General features: G+C 42.3%; 1 protein-coding gene across 1 annotated transcript in view; it reads left to right on the forward strand.

Annotated features, from left to right (window-relative positions):
• The first annotated feature begins 12,857 nt into the window (after positions 1-12,857).
• LOC131423535 (MAP7 domain-containing protein 1-like) overlaps positions 12,858-19,732 on the forward strand; it is a 116,321-nt gene continuing 109,446 nt past the window's right edge. The window contains exons 1-2 of the mRNA XM_058573644.1: positions 12,858-13,026; positions 13,141-13,687. Of these exons, the coding sequence (XP_058429627.1) occupies positions 12,858-13,026; positions 13,141-13,687 (716 nt within the window). The remainder of the gene's footprint in view (positions 13,027-13,140; positions 13,688-19,732) is intronic.

Below are 19,732 nucleotides of genomic sequence, written 5' to 3' on the forward strand. Positions count from 1 at the left end.
GAGACTCTACAAGGCTTAATTATAAGATATGTATTCACAGTGACCAGTTCCAGAAATGAAACCTTTGAAATATGAAAAGCACCCCTTTTCAGTGAGATTCAGGGGTTCATGCCTGTATTGGTGGTATTAGAACAATGGCCTTGAAGCTCACTGTATCACATGCTGTTCCCTTGAGGATCACTCTCCCAAACTGATGCTGGTCTTGGCTCCTGTCTTGCTGTGGCCAGTATGACCTCAGCAAATGTGACACAGAAACTTGAAAAGCTTTTGCCCAGTGGAGCTCACCTTGAGACAATGTCTGAGTCACTGGAGGATAAAGTCACATGGAGCCCAGGCAGCTGTCCTGGCTTGGGAGCCCCAGACTGTGAAGCCCCTGGCAGCCCCCAAGCCCACCTGTGCTCTTTTGCTTCATAGGAGGGACACCAGTTAATGCTGGTAGAAGCACCACCTGTCTAGGTCTAGTCTAAAGAGGCCCAGAAAATTCTGAGCAAATAAGAGGGTGTCAGGGTTTAATCACTGAGATTTGGGAAATGATTTGTAAAATTTCACTTGGAGATAAAATTACATTGAGTTCCCTTCAAGATATGGCCCTCCTGCCTCATCAGTGATCTCCAGCCCTGTGTGAAATGTGGGTTAGACTAAGAGGGTAGCCTTGCTTAGGAATATGAATTATGGCACCTATTATGGTAACGGAAATCAAAACTATAGGGAAACTGGTCAGTGTGGAAGGAGCCACAAAGTCCTGCGGAAAGGTAGGCACAGGGCACATGCTACACAAGTGGAACAGCCAGTAAAATGAAGGACAGGCAGATAACAAGGAGGAAAGAGAAGCCTGTGGTCCACATGTTACAGGCAGATTCCTCATCAGGAGCCCTTTTGCTTAGGGTAACTTGACTGAATCCTGTCTTCCTTGGCTATGCTAAAAGAAGAAAAGGAAAACATCGGTGTTGTAGGAAGATATGTGAAGGGGTATTTAAAGAAAAAAAAAAAAAAAGCAGCTTGCCCGAGGGTGTTTATTGCAATGCTATTCACAGCAGTCAAAAACTGGAAACAAGCCAAATGCCCAACAGACAAGCATGTGGAGGGTATCGATTCATAGAAAGGGGTGCCTTGAGGCAGCTAAAGCCAAAACAGAACATGAAACTCACTCTTATTGTGTTGAGATGGAACCGTGGACATAATATTGGGGAAAGGCCAAAGGTTATATAAATAGTTGACATTTCAAGTATTTTTTTAACTCTTCTTGGAGACATGTGAATATAAAGGATATTTATTCTTTCACCGGTGACTGTAAAAAGAGATGTTTGGTGTCATACAGCACTGTTTTCTGTGTTTTCTTTTGTTATACAGTCACTGATGTCAGGTTCCACCATCTGAACTTCATGAATGTCCCAGGACTGGATGTGTATAGTGAGTCGCCCTTCAGGTGAGAGGATATGGGGTCCAGCTCAAAGCTTACCTGGTAGGCATCCCTTTAAAGGACCTGTTAACATAATAAGGTGGGGATGGGGCAGGTGACCTGTCCTGGGCAGGAGGTATACAATATATTCCTTGGACATTGTCATCTGACAGATGCATCTGTGGCTCTGAATCTTTTCTTCCCCAGGAAGAAAGTGACTGAGGACCAGAAGGTCAAGTTATCTTCCTGGCAGAATGAGCACAAACAACAATGGAGCTGAGAGACATAGTAATCCCCAACAAATATGGATTGCTCACATGGAGGTAGAGTCCCTGTCTTAGTTTATTTGCCATTGCTATAGCAAACACCTGATGTTGGATAATGTATAAATAAAAGAGGTTTATTTAGCTCACAGTTCTGATGACTGGAAAGTCCAAATGGCATGGTACCAGCATCCACTTAGAACCTCTTGGTCACAGCACCTCGTGGCAGATAGCATCACATGGCGAGAGAGAGGGACGAAGGAGGAATATGAGAAGGAGAAGAGAGAGAGAGAGAGAGAGAGAGAGAGAGAGAGAGAGAGAGAAATAAATCATATGGTGAGACAGGAAACTAAGAGACTGAGAAGGAGTCAGCCTAGCTCTTCTTTACCAGCCCACTCTCAAGAGAATTAATCCACCCAGGGAAACCAGCATTATTACCTTCATGAGAATGGTCATCCAATCACTTTCCATTTGGCCCCACTTTTTAAGGGACCCAGAATCTTGAAGTTTTTACACTGGAGACTTAAGCCTGGACATGAGTCTAGATTTGGACAAACTACAGTGAATCCACAGTAGTTCCCAACATTTACTGATGGTAGACACTGCTGAGCATTCCATGTATACACACTCCATTAATCCTAAAAAGCTTCCTTATGAAGTTGGAGCTGTTGATTCCTGATGTTACAGATGAGTACAGTCATCTGACTATGAGAATAAGTGTCTCACCAAATGGCAGTGTGGGAACTGAGCACACTCCAAGTATTACCAGGGTGCCTCGGGTAGTGGTTATAATAAAATCTAACTGATGAGCACTTTCTGTGGGCTGGCATCTTGCTAGGCGCTTCAGACACATTATCTACTCATTTTCCACCCCATAGTAGATAATCCCTGCATTATACCTTAATGCTCAGCTTGGTGTCTGCTGGTGGCTTCCTCAAGACCTCATGGCAAATAGGGGGTACAGCCATCACAAATCCCCAAATCTGTCCTCTTTACTGCAATGGGATTTCTAGATAGCTTTTTCTGGAAGCATAACTTGTTCTGCAGGGTTTTGGACTGTACCTATCATTCCCCAAAGACCCTACCATGAGTGATCAGTGATAGCCTCATCTCAGGTTGAGTGGTTGCTGTGGTTCAGATGTGGTTTAAATGCAGTGTGAACCAAGGGTCCATGTGTTAGATACATAGTCCTCAGTGTGCTGGTGTTAAGAGGTGAAGAGACATTAAGAAATGGGAGGTCACTGGGGACTTTGCCCTCAAAAGAGATTAAGGTTCCACTGGAATCTTGCTTAGCTCACATGAGGTTTATAAAGAAAATAGCAAACCTGGAACCTCCCCTGGCTTCCTGTTTCTCCCTTTCAAATATTCTCCTGCCATTGCAATGCCATCACCATGAAGCTCTCACCAGAGCTGAGCTGATGTCAGACCATGTCCTTGAACCTCTAGCACTCTGAGCTAAATAAACCTCTTTTCTTTATAAAGCTACTCAACCTCAATTATTTCCCTAAAATAATGAAAAAATGGAATAATGCAGTGTGTGTGTGCGGGGGGAGCAGTGTCCCTGATTCTGTGTCTTTTGGGGTTTGTGAGGAATTTGGGCATTGAAATTTGAAGAGACTCTTTAAGAGATATTTGACTAATATGGTAGGAATGGATGTAGGTGATGTTATTCCTTAACATGTTCTGAAAAGCAATGTATTACCGTGTGTATGTACATATATTTTTGAAAGACAATACAAATAAAACATCTTATAGGGTGACAAATGCATCTTCCAATAATGTCCACAAACTGTTTCAGGCCAGGGCTATTGGTGAGCTAGAGGGCAGGGTGGATGGTCCAAAGCCTGCATTGAAGATTTGCGGTCCACTCTCAGTTTCTAGGCTTCCAAATTTACCTTTCCTACATAGGGAAATCCACATCTTATAAAAGAGTAGAATTAATGATCAAGTAGTCCTACCTAACTCGTGAGTATTTGGAGTACCTTATTCTGTGATAGCAAAAGGGCCAGAACCTTCTGTGCAGAAAGGTTGACCCTTCCCTTTATGAGGTATGTATTGCATGCTATCTTAGTGAACAACTAATTTAATCATAATGCTTTAAGCTGCATATGTAAGCAACAATAGTTTAAAAACTAAATAATGGGGACATTTGTCCACCCTTGGAATGTGAGGACCAGGGTTAAGTGGTCTGGGGTGTCTACATTCCTTTGCTGCTCCACTTTGAGGTCCGAATGGTCAGCTTCCTTGTCAACAGATGCCCCATGGAGCCAGAAAGGTTGCCAGCACACCCACAGTTCTACACTTTCTCAGTCACTGCTTGTGTCCAAAAGGAAATTCCTTTTCTAGGCACCCCTGATAAACACCCCTGGCCCAATTTACTCTTTTGGTTTGAATTGATTCCCATACCCATTCCTAAGCCAACCATTGTATCTCTGGAGCATGGAATTACTCTGATTAACAGGTATGGTAGAGAAGAGGCAAGCACCACTATCCTTACTGTGCTGCATCTAAATTACCCCCCAGCATGGCTCATGCTTGTAATCCCAATAATAGGGAGATTGAGGCAGGAGAATTTCAAGTTCAAAGCCAGCCTCAGCAACTTAGAGAGTCCCTAAGCAACTTAGAGAGACCCTGTTTAAAAATTAAAAAGGGTTGGGAATATAGCTCAGTGATTAAGCATCCCTGGGTTCAATCCCCCAGTATCTATCAATCAATCAATCAATCATTTAATCACTGACTTATAATACTAAATACATAATTGTTTCATGCCACTAAGTTTGGGTTGGTTTATTATGCTGCACTAGATTGTTAAATCATTAGGGAAACAATTAAGTAAAATATAAAAATCCATTAAAACAACTCTTAGGTAAGAACTATTGTCCTGATTTTATAGCTAAAGAAATTGAGTTGAAAAGTCTATATAATTTGCCTCAAATCACACAACTAAATAAGAAACAAAGGCAGAACTTGTATCCATTTCTGACTCTAAAGCACAAGTACTTAGGGGAGAATATACAGCCCCCAAATCAATCCTCCACCAGGACATTGTGAAGAGCTGCCTTCATGGGAGATGGTCCCTATTTCCAAAGTCCCCAGTGGCCTCCACAGGAAGAGTCCCCCCCTAGCTGTTTATGGGACATGCAGAGATGGGAGCTTTTAAGAAAGCAGCTGCTACATGCAGTCCTTGCTGATTGCTCGCATGGAGCCATGGCTGTCTCCTTGGATTCCAGATGACTTAAATACTCTAGGTCCTTTGACAGTTTGGAGGGTCTATGCAGGCCTCCTTGTGAGAGGCACTCCTAGGGGCATCACTGTTCTGGGCATCACAGCTTCTCTAAGGAGCCTATTCCAACACTCCCAGAGTCTTGTTAAGGAAGCCTTTATAAGACCATCAATGCCAACCTTCTAATTGCCTTCTTAATTACTTTATATCTCTATGGTGCTTTGCAGATAGTAAACATTTAATCAGCATTTGCTAACTGAATGAGTCAACTCCAAGGCCACTGGCCCCTGGATGCTCCACAGCACAGGCTTTATAAATGGTTTCTTTTCATCCACTTTTCCTCAAAGACCTCTGCAGATGCTGTGGTTCATCTAATACTAAGGAGAAAAGGATAGAACCCCATAGAGGTGTTCAGGAAGTCAGCTCATGCCCATTCCAAGCAGCAGGATACCCACCTTTTCTGTAAACAAACCTTGAACTCTAAGACACTTCCTGCTGGATGGAAGGTCCATCTTGTTCTTGCCCAGAGACTGACTGCATCTCTATCCCTGGACTTCATTTTATGCACGTGCCTTGCTGACCCTTTCTATCAACTTGCCCTATGATATACTTTTAAAGACACCTGGTGATGCATCACCTATGGGGTCACCCACCTGTAGGACATTTTGGATCTACTGCCTGGCTGCATTACCCACAGACCTGGTTCCCTTCTTCTTCCTACTGTCAATTTCTGGGTCTACTTAACAAGGTGCTGTCCCCATCCTGTGGATGTCTCCGGGCTCCAGGAGGTCAGAATTCCCAAGCTGGCATTATGACTGAGTCCTCAAATTCTCTAAAAGCAAAGGGTCAGTGGGAGGACCAGGGCAGGTTAAAATCTTTCACAGCAATAAAGGACTTAATATCTTCCTCTCCTGGCCCTCCCTGTCCTCCACCTTGCATTCACAAGTAGAAATGAGATCACATTTTATGATCCAAAAATAACTGAGTACCTATTCTAAATAGCAAGAAGTTTATGATATTAAAATCTAATTGCAGAATTTTGCACAAAAGACATCTCATGAGGTCATATGTTGAAATGACTGGTTACATGGCAAATAATAAAATGACAAGAAATGACAGTTGAGACAGCTCAGAATAGAGGGAATAGATAGGTGGGGCTCAGAGTCAGACAAATGTGCCTTCAAATTCCAGCCCTGTCATTTATTTGTTAAGTGACCTTGAGAAGTCTCATAGCTCATAGCTTCTCTGCGTTGGCTTCCCTAATTATAAAAGTAAAGCATTTAACTATTTACCTAAACATTTATTGTGAGGATCAACTGAAATATGTATTCAAAGTGGCTGGTCTAATGTGATACACACACACATACACATATATATGCTATATATATGTGCTATATATATGCTATATATATGCATACAATATATGCATACATATATATTTACTGGCCCATGGATGGATGGAAATATATATATATACATACAAACATATATCCTCTGCCTATGTAGGGCAGACACTAAAAGATGTTGCTGATTTTGAGAATGAAGAAGGAATGAAAAGAAAGATGATGAAACAGAAAGACATGGGAAGAAAGAGAGGGGAAAACGGTTTCTTCTGGAAAAAAATCGTCACGATTGGCCACTCAATCTTCAAATCAGAATGACCATGAGCTACACTTTTGAATAAAAGAGAATGACTCTCTGCACATTATTATAAAACGGAATTGTCCCTCAGTGCAATTCAAACAGTCAATTTAAATTTGACTAACAGAGGTACAATACTCTCTGCCAAAACTCTATCACCTTCCACCTGGATGGGGCTTCTCAACACTCTAAGTACAACTGTATGATCCTTTTGCCAGTACATCTCCAGGATTATCTGTCCTATTTTCTGTGTAGTCTCACAACCCTTGCAGGCAGATTAATCCTTTTAAAGAGTGGATGCTGATAATGGAAATACTTTCTGGCTTTAACAATTTAAACGTTACTCTAAGGTGTTGCCTTAAAAACATACATTCCTTTACCCCTTCACACACTATGGAAATTGTGCTAATATTAAATCCCCAGTAGCTCTACATTATTTTTTTAACAATTAAGTAATGTTGCCCTTATTCTGGATTCTTCTATTAGCTATGGAACTTGAGTTATTAAGATCATGAAGTGTTTGGGGATGGAGATATATTTCATTAAGTAAAGTTTATATGACAATGACATTAGTGGTTATATTAACTTCTAATTGAGTTAAAAAGCTGAGTTTTCTCTTTTTCTTTTTCCTTTCTTTTTTTTTTTTGAGGTTGAAAAATATCTCATGTTTTATAGGCATAACTAGGTTTGGATACCCAGGGATTTGGAACTGCATGCCATCCCTAGGATTCTAATTCCCACGTTGTATTTTATTAGGAAGCTACATCTAAATGAGATGGAAGTCTTGGTTTTTTGTTCCTAGAAGGGTCATTTATTTGTCCATGTCCTTTTGGTTGTCCACTCACCAGTCACCCCTATCCTTAACTCTTCTTTCTTGCTATAAAAAGTGCCCCAAATACAGAAGTTAAAAATTCCAGATGCTTGGGCTGGGGTGTAGCTTAGTGGTAGAGCACTTGCCTAGCAGCCTAGCATGTATGATGCCCTGGGTTTGATTCCCAGTACTAAACACACATGCACACACAAACCAACATGCTCACATCTTCATCTTACTTCCTGCTAGGATGGTCCTTCATGTCATGACACATCCTAGATCCTAACATGTGAGTAGAAATCTCCTGGAGGTTTCTGGCATGAGTTGAGGGAGAAGAAATGTCCTCTTGTACCCTCTGAACACAGTAGTCAGGAGAACTGATGCCTGAGGCAGCACCTGCTCTGTGATATTGACACCACTGGGGACATGTGTCAGGTAAACTTTGCCTGAGGGTTGACCAGAGGCAAAACTGTGCAGTTCCTAGGTTTCTAAAACTGGTTTCCTAGTTTCTGGGTGATGTTGGTTAGCCTTGCTCTGTTCCTTTTAGCCCAAAGCATCTTAATGGTTGTAGTATCTTTCAACTAAGATTAAGATGTCTCAGAGGGTGCCCCGGAGAGGTGACAAACTCACTAAGCTCTCTGCCACTGTTCTATGATGGCGTCTTCCCACAGTAGCATGGACCTCAAGCTCTCCCTGCACCCTGATTCTCTCCATATATGACAGGCACTGTGTTCTCTGCCCCATGGTCTCTATAGTCTCATCTAAGCTCTAGAGTCACCAAAGAGGTAGAGAATTCTGATCCCCATTTCCAGGTGAAAAAGTGAGCCTTAAAGATACTTTCTCTAAGCTCCTGGCAAGGCCACTAGGCTCCAGCTGAAAGGGACTGAGCCTTTATATGAAGCTGACTTGTGTTAACAGGCATACCCCATGAAGAGGCTGCCTTAGCTGCTCAGGAAAAGATCACTGCTGTTAAATAAGAATGGGGACCTGTATTGCCAGATCTGCTGATTTTGAAAGAGAAGCTACTTATGTGATTCATAGAAAATATTCAGACTTTGAATTGTTTTCTAAAAATGTTAAGTACAATATAAACCAACCTCCACTCCAAAACCACCAACAACAACATAAACCCAAGAAATGTGCTGACCATTTGCCCAGGCTGACCTTTCCAGATAATTCCCTGTCTTCCAAATCCCTCTATAAGGTTATATTATATCTTCAGTCCCACTAAATGCTTCCAATAACCCGTATTCCATCTTTATGAATTCTTTTCTATTCCACCCTCACCCAATCTGTCCATTCTCATTCATCCCCTGTGTCACACCACTGTTCCCACCTGCAAGTCTCTCAACTGGTCTCCTTGACTCTCAGTTAAAACCTGATGGAGCTTTTAAAAACTCAGTTGGAATCATCTAACTTCTTCAAGCCACCCAGTAGAACAAGCAGATATCCAGATGCAAAAAGAACCACTTTTCCCCTTCCCTACAAAAAAAAAAAAAAAAAAAGAATTCAAATTTAAGAGCTCATGCTATAGAACTTATGGAGGGAAGCACAGAAGAAAATTGTTCCTTCATTGAATTAGGCAGGCATTTCTTAAATAGGATTCCAAAAATGAAAACCATGAGAGGATATATTGATGATTTAATATTTAAAATATGAAAACTTTTCTTCGGAAGACATTGTTGAAAAAATGAAAAGACTGGGAGAAAAATCTTTGTGAGACATATATATGCTAAAGAAATACCCTAATATATAAAGAACCCTCAGAACTCACTGGTAAGAAAACAAACAACCCAATTTTAAAAATGGGCACACAGTTTGGATACACCTCTCACAAAACAATGAATAGGCTTAGCAAGTAAGTGTATGAAAACTCAATATGATAAGCCATGAGGAAAATGCAACTTCAAATCAGAATGAGATATCACTATATACCAATAAGGATGGCTAAAATTTAAAAGTCTGACACTAGCCAGTGTTTGTTCAGAACACTCATACATTTTTTGGCATGCATGCAAATGGTATACACAGTTTCTGATAAAATGAAATGTACAATATGACCTCCCAGTTTTGCTTTTAGTTATTTACAAAGACAAATAAAAACTTAGGTTTTTCAGAAAAATCTTTATACAACACTTCTAGCAGTTTTATGTGTTATTGCCTAAAACTGAGACTAGCCCAAATCTCTACCAGTGAATGAATGAACAAATTGATGTGCAGTTTCATACAGTGGGATCCTAATCTGTGTTAAAAGGGAAGTACTTAGGCTAAATGACATTCTGCCCTATTTCATTCAAAAGACACTCTCAAAAAGCAAAACTATGAGGAGAGAAACTAGATTACTATTTATTGGAAGTATGGAGATCAACTCTGAGAGACTAAGAGGCAAACTTTTGGGGTAATCATTGCTCTGTATCTTTATCAGTTGCTCAGTTGCATCCCTCTCTAAATCCTAAAAGTATATTTTTTTAAAATAACTGAATTTTCCTTTCAGCAAAATATACCTCAGTTTACCAAACTGTAAAAACATCCTTCGGAGATCCCCTGTTTTGGTTATAAAGTCATTTTGATTTAAGCTATTAGGAACATGGGAGCTTATATTAAGGTATCACAAAGAATGGAATTTTATGAAAATTCTAAACAGGAGCTGCATAAACCTAGGGAAAGGGGAGGTGAAGAGTATTTATTTGGATCTTCCTTTTTCATAAACTGTGTATACTGAGCCTAACTGCCTTGTCCTCACCTGGTCTCCTTGGTCCAGAACCCCTCCAGTTCAGAATCCTAGGTGCAACTCATCACTCTGCCCACTGACTCACCTATCTAAGGAACTGGACTTGGGCCAGATGGCTATACACAGGGCAGCTCCAGTTTGGAGGGTGGGGATTATATATTGGTAAATCCAATGGCGGCATATCTTATACCCTCTGATCACTTTTAGGTTATGTATAAATGAATATGTCCGCACTTACCTCTCCAGCCTGGTCTCTGACAGATTTCTTGACTCTGTCACTCCCCACCAGCTCCATCTCCAGAGTACTATGACTAAATGTAGTTACTTAGTTTTATGACCAAGTAACTACAAGGTCTTTCAGGCTTTGGTCTAAAGTGCATGCCTCTTTCTGGACCTAAGTGCCTTTCTTTAGTTCCTTTTTTGCTTTACTTACCATGTTTGATGTTCCAGGACTCCATGGGGGCATTACCATCACTGGAAAGTCCTTGAATGTGACGAGTCTCCTCACATCTGGACTCCAGAGGCAGCCTATGACTTTGGTTTAGAGGGTTTGAGGAGCTGAAGTATTTGGAATACTGGTGCACATGTAGATGGTTCTGGAGTCTGTTAAAAAATGAAGATTAACTCACAAGCTATGGATGCTGTAGGACTTAGATAAGCATGGGGATTTGCAATGTGTATAGGTTCCTCCTGGTCTTGGGGTAGGCACTATGATTGTCTTATGATTGCAGATCTCTCCCTGCCCCACATAGGTGAGCTGGTGGGTAGTCTTTTGTACAGATTATAACTGGTTTCCAGCTCTGCCTTCCAGGCAACATATGCATGCACCATGTGCGATGGGGGCTGGGCTGAGGGACAGCTGTGACCAAATGAGAGAAGTGAGGACCACAGCTGGTCAGAGCATCTAGCAGCCATCAGGATGCCACTCACCATATTCTCGTTCTCTTTGCCAAGGCTACTGGCAATGTTTGAGATGGCGCCTTAGGCTCACAGTGAATCATTCCATTATTCCATTCATTTACACTACTGATAAATTCATTTGCATGATAACTATTTTTCAACATAACTTGTTCCACTTAATGCCCTCTCTGTGCTAGGGACTCCCCACTACCAGAAGGACACTAGTGAAGGGCACATGGTTACCACTATCACCATGCTTACAGCCAACTGGGGAGACAAATGTTAATCAATTCATTACTAATTAAAAAATTAGAGTCTATCAGATTGTCTACTTTCAGCTGAACGAATCTTCTAGCTCATATTTGGATAATTGAATTCTTCACTATCATGGAATCCTGTTTCTTGTCCTGAGATCTAAATCCAGCTCATAAATTTCCCCTTGGTGAGGTGCTTGAAACTATAAAGGCACACTGTCTTGCCTGAGGAGGTAGAGTTCTCCAGGATCATTTCTATATTGCCCGGCTGCTATCCTCCTGTGAGGAAGCATATAGGTAGGGATATTTGTAGTTTGGGGGATAGGAAATTACTAAGGTAGTCTGTCACAGGATTAACTCAGCCAGGATCACAGAATGGAGCCAGTTGCAGCTTCTACAACTCCAGAGTGGCAAGTTCATGAACTTTTATCAGAAAGTAGTAGTGAGTGGGTCCTGCTCACCGAAGTCCTCAGTGAGCCAGGAAATGTGGGAATGAGGGCCTGTCCCAGGAATTCTAGGAATCAATGCCAGGATGAGAACACTTGAAACTTATTTCCACCTTATTTCAGTTGGTAGTGATATCTAAAAACTCACACAATTTGAGACAATTAAATGCAATGTCTGGCCCTAGAAAAGATCTTACAATCAAGAGGAAAAAAAATACTATAAAGTATATCAGATCAACTGGCAAAACTGGAATATAGACCTAGATTAGATACATGATGTATCTTATCAACATAAATTCATGAATTTGGTAACTGCATTGTGGCTGTGTAAGATAATCTCCCTACTGGTAGAAAAAAACACCAATGTGCCGAGGAGTAAGGGGCCATGGAATGTGGAACTTATCCACAAATGGCTCTGAAAAAAATACCATGTCCAAGTATGTAGAAATTTTCAAACATCTATAAAAGTCCCATGACCTGTCAGGCTTTCTGTCTGGAACAGGCATGGATTTCTGATCAGAGCACGTCTTGCATAGCTACAATGTTCAAAGCTTATAAACTTGCCCAAAGTTGGCTCAAATAGTTTTCTCTTTAATTTTCTTTTGTGTTCTTTATCTACAATAAGAGTCCTTTGTGCTCCTTTCTTCACATTATTCTCTCTTGATTTTTATCTTCTGGGATCCTGAACTTGGACCAAAGGACAGAAATTTTGGAGAGGCCCGTTTCAGTTATAGAAAAGGTTGACCTTTCGTTGATTACAACGGTCTAAGGTGAGAACAACTATGCTGGAAACAAGAGTTTAAAACAAAAAAAAAGTGCCTAAAAAGGGGTTTGGGACAATGAATGGTTTTCAATTCTTGCCCTGAACTTACCAGCTACTTGACCTTCAGAAATCACTTGGAGATTCATTTTCCGGCTCTGTACAGTGGGTATTTCCTAGGAATCACCTAAGAGGACCAGAGTGAGGGTTAAAAACGAGCATTCTTGAATGTTTTGCACAAAGTGTTTGCTCACTGAAAGTAATTTATTGCAGTAGGTGTTTTTATAACTTCAAGACCCAGAAAGAGACACACTCAAAGTCACACTATCTGTATTACAACTTTGACACAATAGAGACATTAAGAATCATTTATGGCAGTGATTTTCATTAATTCCGGAATCCGTCGAGCAGTCAATTTATGTTCCCGGTATGACCTCTTTGAATCCCGGGACATCACTTCTCAGGCGGGCTTTATTCCCCAACTTCGAGGCAGCATTAAGGAAAAAAGAAGGGCTTCTCTACACCCGCCTTCCAATACTCACACACACAGACGAAGAAACTGAGGCTCGGAGAAGCGAGGCCCTAGACTTGGCCGCCTGTGAGTAAACCCAGGTTGCCTTTCACCGGGCCAGGGACCGCCAGCCGCAGTTCGTTCTTCGTTTTGTCCCGGTTAAAGTTTAAGATTTGAATTGTACAGTTAACACTTTTTGAGTTTCAAACAATTCGTTTACAAAATGCCTTTCGGGACGGGTCCGATTTGTCGGCTGCTCGGCTGTCGCGGTTCGGTGTCCAGGGATCCCGGGGGCCAGCAGGAGGTGTTCCCGTGCGCTGGCCCGGGGCAGAAGGCTCCCGGCGCGTCAGGCCCCCGAGGCGGCTGGGCCCGCGCGCCCCGCGCCACGCCCTGCGCCCAGGCCGCGGCTCCTCCCGCCGCCGCCGCCGCCCAGACCGCTCGTCGGCCGCCAGCGAGGGAGGAGCCGCGGGCGGGGCCGGGCGAGTTTAAAGCCCTTCGAGGGGGTGGGGAGGCCCCGAGGAGGCAGGAAGGGAAGGGAGCTGCTGTTGAGAGGGTGGGCGATCTTGGCGCTCGGAGACCCGCCGGAGCCCAAAGTTTCCACGCAGCCCCTGGGCGGAGGCTGCAGTGCGGGGCGCCCGGGACAGTCCTGCACGCCGTCCTCGCCCCGAGGGGACTCTGTGCCCACCGCCTGCTGCACTGAGTGTCGCTGGCGGCCACGCGGAGGCGGCGAGGAGCGGCGCCGCGGCAGGTACGGAGTTGGGCGGGGAGCGCGCCAGCAAGTTACTTTGTGGTCCGCGCCGCCGCGGGGCCGGGCGGACCGGGCGGGTCCCCGCCGTCATTGTCTGCGCTCTAGCCGGCTGCGGCCAGGGACGGCGGGCCCCGCTGAGGCGCAAAGGACGGAAGGGCGTCGCCTCATGGCCGGGGGCTTCTGCACCCTAGGCCCGTGGCGGGCGGTACTGTGAGGCGGGTCGGGGACTTCGGGTACGCTGGCGAGGCGGCGGGGCGCCCCGCCGGGCTCTCCCCGCTGCGCTCTCGATCCCTGGGGGGAGGTGTGGCTTTTTATTGTGTTTTATTGTGAATTTTCTTGGGATTGGAAGAAAGGCCAACTTCTTATTGTTTGGTTTGATAAAATGTTGTGGTAAAGTAGGGGAGCCACAGGTGATTTTACAGGGGCCTTGATCTTTAGGATGCTTTTGAAAGAATGTTTTCTTGAAAAAGGTTTCATTCAAGAGATTCAAAGAAAAGACCCAAACAAGTAGCGCTCGTGAGTAAATTTGCGTTATTGCACAACTTTCTCTTTGCTGCTGTTTAAAAGGCCAGGCCCAGAAGACTTTGTTTCACAAAATGCTGATTCAGCTGTTTGGAGCCCCTGAGTTTCAAGAAATGGTGTTCTATTTAACGTTTCTCTCTGTTTTACTAAGAACACATGTTGTTAGCGCAGCAACAGGCATAGACTAGGGTTTATAGCACAATGATGGTAATATTTTAACAAGAGTTGACCTAGAGCTCCTCTTTCCAGGAGAACAGAGAGGTAGAATCTAGATTTTTACAGCAGAGTGGGTTCTGACTAAGGTAATGATGAAGTGTCTATTAGGAAAGTATTTTTCGAAGTAAAAGTCCTGAATTCAAACTTTTTTTCACCAGGAATGATTGCTGATGTCCAGGTTTTTCTGTTAAAAATCAATTCTCCAGGATTCCTGCACATAATATTTGAGTTTTACTGGGAGCACTTGAAAGAGGAGGGCTGCACAGGCCAATCCCCAGATTACAGGAAGGGAATTTAAGGACAGACAGAGTTACATGCCCAGCAGGCATTGCAGTAACTGAGAAGTGTAGCCACTGATACTTTGGTAGCATTTCACAGTTTACAAGACACTATCAAAAGCCTTGTTGCTTTTAATCCACTGTATAGTCCCCCTGATCCCCATTTTACAGGTCTGGAAACCGAGGCTCATGAGGTTAATTGGCACGCCTTAGGTCGTTCCGGCTGGCAAAAGATAGAACTATCACTAGAGCCTAAGCTTTGGATTCTTTTTAGTCCTGTGTTTTATGCTTGTGCAAAAGTACATCCACTGCTGAAGGAGAAATGGCATGGAGGAAGTACACCCTGCCACTCACACAGCTGGACAATAAGAGGCTGTGGCATGATGTTACTTAATCTGGTGACTCCCAGCCTTCAAGATTAATGCCATATTGGTGAAACCATTATCGATATTTATTTTTTATACTTGAACTCACATTTGTTTTGGGAAGAAACTTTGATGTCCATGAAGTCATAAGTTTGATATGGTAGTTATGTTTACGGTAATTAAGATAGAAAATCTGAGTACCCCCAAAGTCACCTGTTGCATGTCATCTGTGGTCTGCTTGGCTTTTGGAGCAGTGTTGAATTGGTTAAAATGGTTTTCATTTGTGGACCAGGAAACTGGAGCTGAGCAAGTTCATGGCAGCTAACTGTCCCGGGCTTTGTATGCTGCCCACTGCCAGGAATGGAACCCAGGGTAGCCCTGGCTCACTTTTAGTGACAGGGTCTGTGTCTTGTCAGTCTCCAGCAGGAGAAAAGAGTAAAGTTAGAATCTAAGTGCTGGCTCAGAACTCTTGATTTTGATGACTTAGCTGGGTCAGAGACTTTAAAATGTATGGAACTCAAACTCCTGAGTGAACAAAGAAATCTATCTTCATCTTGGAGCTGCAGATTTTTTTTGGTTGGAACAGCTGACAAAAATGAATGCTTTAAAGTGGCATAAGTTAAGGAACTTATTTCTTTGGAATTCTGTCCAACTTTTAACTACAGGGGAAGAAGAGCCTACAGAATAGTAGCATTTATTTGAGATTGTAAGTGGAATTATGTTGCTAACCTGACAGAACTCAGAGCAAACTGCAGGGGATTTTGGTCCTGTTTCATAGGAGAGAAACATGTGCATTTGCATGTTGACTGCATAATCCCTTTGTTAAAGTAATGTGGAGTTGCATGGGCTTGTGAGGAGAAAATATTTGCCTTGTCTTTGATTTAAGTACTCAGTCGTAGGTTCAAAATTTAAATGAACTTTTTCTGTTAGTGGAGATTTTTTTTTAAATCTATCTTATTTTTTTGCTTATCTATGGAAATTTATTTCCTTCTTACTTGTTTTTAATTTTGATGATTTGGCTGGGTCGTAAACTTTACAATGTATAGAAAACAAACTACTTACTACTTCAACAAAGGAATCTATTGTGCCTTTAGTGGCATCTTTAAGAATCTTAGAATTTCTTGGATTGTTAAGCATTTCTTAAGGTGAATCTTGGGACTGAATCTAGACCTTTCTTTTTGAATGTAAGCATTTAAAGCTAGAAGTTACCCTCTAGGCACTGCTTTAGCTGCATTCCACAAGTTTTGATGTTGTTCTTGTTATTTTCTAATAAAATTCAGTTCAGAAATATGGGAGATTATGGAAGAAATTAGGTTGGTCAAACTATGTGGCGGGGCTTGGCAAACAGGTGCTTTGGGATTTGAGGTGTGTTCTTCAGGGTGTGCACAGTAATGGGTGTATGACTGCCCTGATCTATTTAAGCACTGGATGGTACTGAATTTGTGTTAATATTATTTGAGCAGTGCACTTTTAGGGGGCTTTCTTTGTTTTCCCTTCTGGTTGGAAATCCTGACGTTTAGCTGCCCTCACAGACTCTGAGATGCAACCTTTCCTGCCACTTGTCTTTGGGAGGCTTTTGTCTACCCTCCTAGTGATACCAGGACCTGTTCACTCTGGGTACATAAAAGCAGGGGGAAGGGTAAAACCATCTGCTCAATCATGTAAAGGCAGACTGACAAGTTCTTTAATAATGGGATGAAAAATGGTGTGATTGTCCTTTGAGAAGTCAGCAACAAAAACCATTTCTTAGGGTTATCAAAACTCATCTCAGAGGTAGAAATGAGTGGTGCTGGTTTCTGTTTTTGGCATATAGACAATAAGAAGATTTCCCTTCTTCCTATTTTAGAATATTAATATTTTTCAATCATCTGCTTTATATATGGATTTTCCTTGAGCAGATCTTAAATTCAAAGAGCTTTTTACTTAGGCTGGGTCCAGCAACACAATAGACTTTTTTCTTTTAAAAAAATATGCATTTTTAATTGTTGATGGACCTTTATTTTATTCATTTATTGATATGTGGTGCTGAGAATCAAACCCAGTGCTTCACACATGCCAAATAAGTGCTCTACCACTGAGCAACAACCCCAGTTTTTATTGTTAACATTTACCAGGGCAATGGAGATAGGTACTGCATTTGGGAGCAGGTTGCCTTTCCCATCATATTGCTCCCTCTTTGCTTTGTTAGACCAAGGTAGCGGCTCACACTAACCATTCTATGAGGCTTATTGCGTCAATTGAACTGTTGGTTTTACCATTTACAAGTTTTGTGAGCCTGAAAAAGTTAATTAACTTCTTTCATAGAACAACAATTATAAGATGGTTCATCTCTAAGTGTTGACATGAAAGTAGAATGACATTAGGTTTGTGTGAATGATAGGAGCAGTGCATGACACATGCTGACTTTCATGGTGATGTGTCTCAGTACTGTGCAGTCAGTCTCAGAGTAGTTTGTATGTTTGATTGCTTCCTTTCTCTTCATTTCTAAGGTCTGCTAGAAAGGGGACCCTGCTCTTCGTATTTCTGTCTTGCTGTGCTTTGCACACATTCATTGTGCAAAACCTTGTTGAATTGATCTGAATGTTCTGTGGGCCACTGTCACTGTTAAGAATCTTTTTATTGACTATGTTTCGCATGGCAGTTTGAACTCCTCACAGGTAGGATGCTAAGATCAAAGAGAGGTGAAGGACCATAGACTTCACTTTTCTGAAAACCATTTGATACAGATAATAGTGTATAGCAGGTATCAAAAATTGGTTCCCTGTGACCTGCAGCAAAAGATGCAAAGACCCCTGAAAGGCACAAGCTCAGCTGGCTGCAGTTTTGGGTGAACAGAGAGATCCGTTGTGGAGCCTATGACATTTGTGTTTGGGCCCCTGAGGTTGGAATGAGATGAACATGAGCCACTCATCCTGGATATGCTGACCATGCCTTTGGGAGTGCCTTTGAACCCCATCCAAGGGCTGTACTGGTGGGCAGCCCACTCCTCCCTGAAGTCTTAGCAGCGTTTGAGCCAGTTAAATGGTCCTAGGCATAAGCAGCTGCCATCTCACCAACTAACATGGGCTACTAAAGCACATGGCATGGAAAGAGCTCAGTGTATGTTGTGTAGGCACTCCAACCTGAAATCCTTTTAATATAAAAACCTTAATACTATCACAAATCTAACACAGGTTGACCATCTCTAATCTGGAAACCAGAATTCCAAAATGTCCCCAAACCTGAAACTTTTAGGGTGGCAAATTGATACCGTAAGTGGAAAATTCTACATCATGAAACTTTGTTTCATGCACAGAATTAGTAAAAATATCATATTTAATTATCTTTAGGCCATGTATATACAGTATATATGAAATATAAATGAATTTTGTGTTGGAATTGGATTCCCTCCCCAAGATACCTCATACATGTTCAAATATTCCAAAATCTGAAAAACAAAATCAAAATCTAAAACACTCTGATACCAGGCATTTTAGAAAAAGAATACTACCCAGAGCAATAACTTTAGGATTCCCTACCACAGGAAATTTAAAATGATGAAAAATTGCTGTGAATTGAATGACTTTTAAATTTAAATGTTTGTATAGTACCCTTGTGCCTGAGCACAAACCCTTCCTTGAGTCTGGGCCTCTGCTTGAGAGAGCTCTCTTTAGAAGGTCTTTGTGTTGGGAAGAAGGTAGAACTAGGTGAGTTCAGTGACCCTCTGATTGTCCTGAATGGGTTGGCTTCAGGCAGAGGCTGCTGCTCTCCTTTCCACCCTGGCAGCGTCACCTGGCCCAGCACAGGCTGTGGTGTGTTCCCTGAGAGCCTCCACATTGCCATTTCTAGGGAGCTGCCTGTTCTCTTCCAATGAAAATTGTGTGGGTCTCACAGAAACTGCTCCAGGATGTTCCTAGAGATATGAGAACATTATGCGCCATGGCCTGCATCTCCTTATTGGGATGGGGGAGTCTAGGAGGAGGGAATAAAGCAAAAAGAGGAGCTCCTTGCTTCCTTCTTGGGTCATCCCCAACTGCAGGCCTTGAATGCCCGCCCTACCCTGCACTCTGAGGCCTGCAGGCTGTGAGGGAGGGGATGCAGAAAAATACCCCTGTTGTGGCCCTCTGCTGAGACACTGTCCCTACCACATGAGTGTCTCTACTGTGTTCATCTGGAGGGGTACCTGGCTTTGTAATTCCTTGACTCTTGAACTGTTTTTCTTTTTTTTTTTTCTTTCAGTTTAATCAATGATGGAGGGACATAGTTTAGAGAGTCACCTAATTCCCCAGAAATAAGCAGGATTATCAGGATGTTTTTCCCCCATGTTTACCTTCATATTTCTAAATAGAGGTCTGAATAATATATTACAATTTCTTTCCATTTATCCCTGTTCCACTGCCCTAGTAGAGCCCAGTTTTTCACATACTTCTTTGAGGTTTCACCCTTTTGCCATATTCTGTGCTTACTCCTCCTGTCCTCCTTAGTAAGTTTATCAAGATCATTATGCAGAGTGGGGACAGTACCCTAAATGCTGCTCATATTTGAGCCATATAGTATATAGTGAAACTTTTTTTTCTTTATACATTATTTTGTTTTATCCTGGAGTTGTTTCTGCTTAGATGTTTTTACTTACTCCACTCCCCTCAAACTTACACAGTTATATGAATCTCAGAAGCATTAGGTAA

This window comes from Marmota monax, unplaced genomic scaffold (genome assembly GCF_021218885.2).
Source record: "Marmota monax isolate L192 unplaced genomic scaffold, Marmota_monax_Labrador192_F-V1.1 WCK01_AAM20220418_F8-fsc00771, whole genome shotgun sequence".
NCBI lineage: Eukaryota > Metazoa > Chordata > Mammalia > Rodentia > Sciuridae > Marmota > Marmota monax.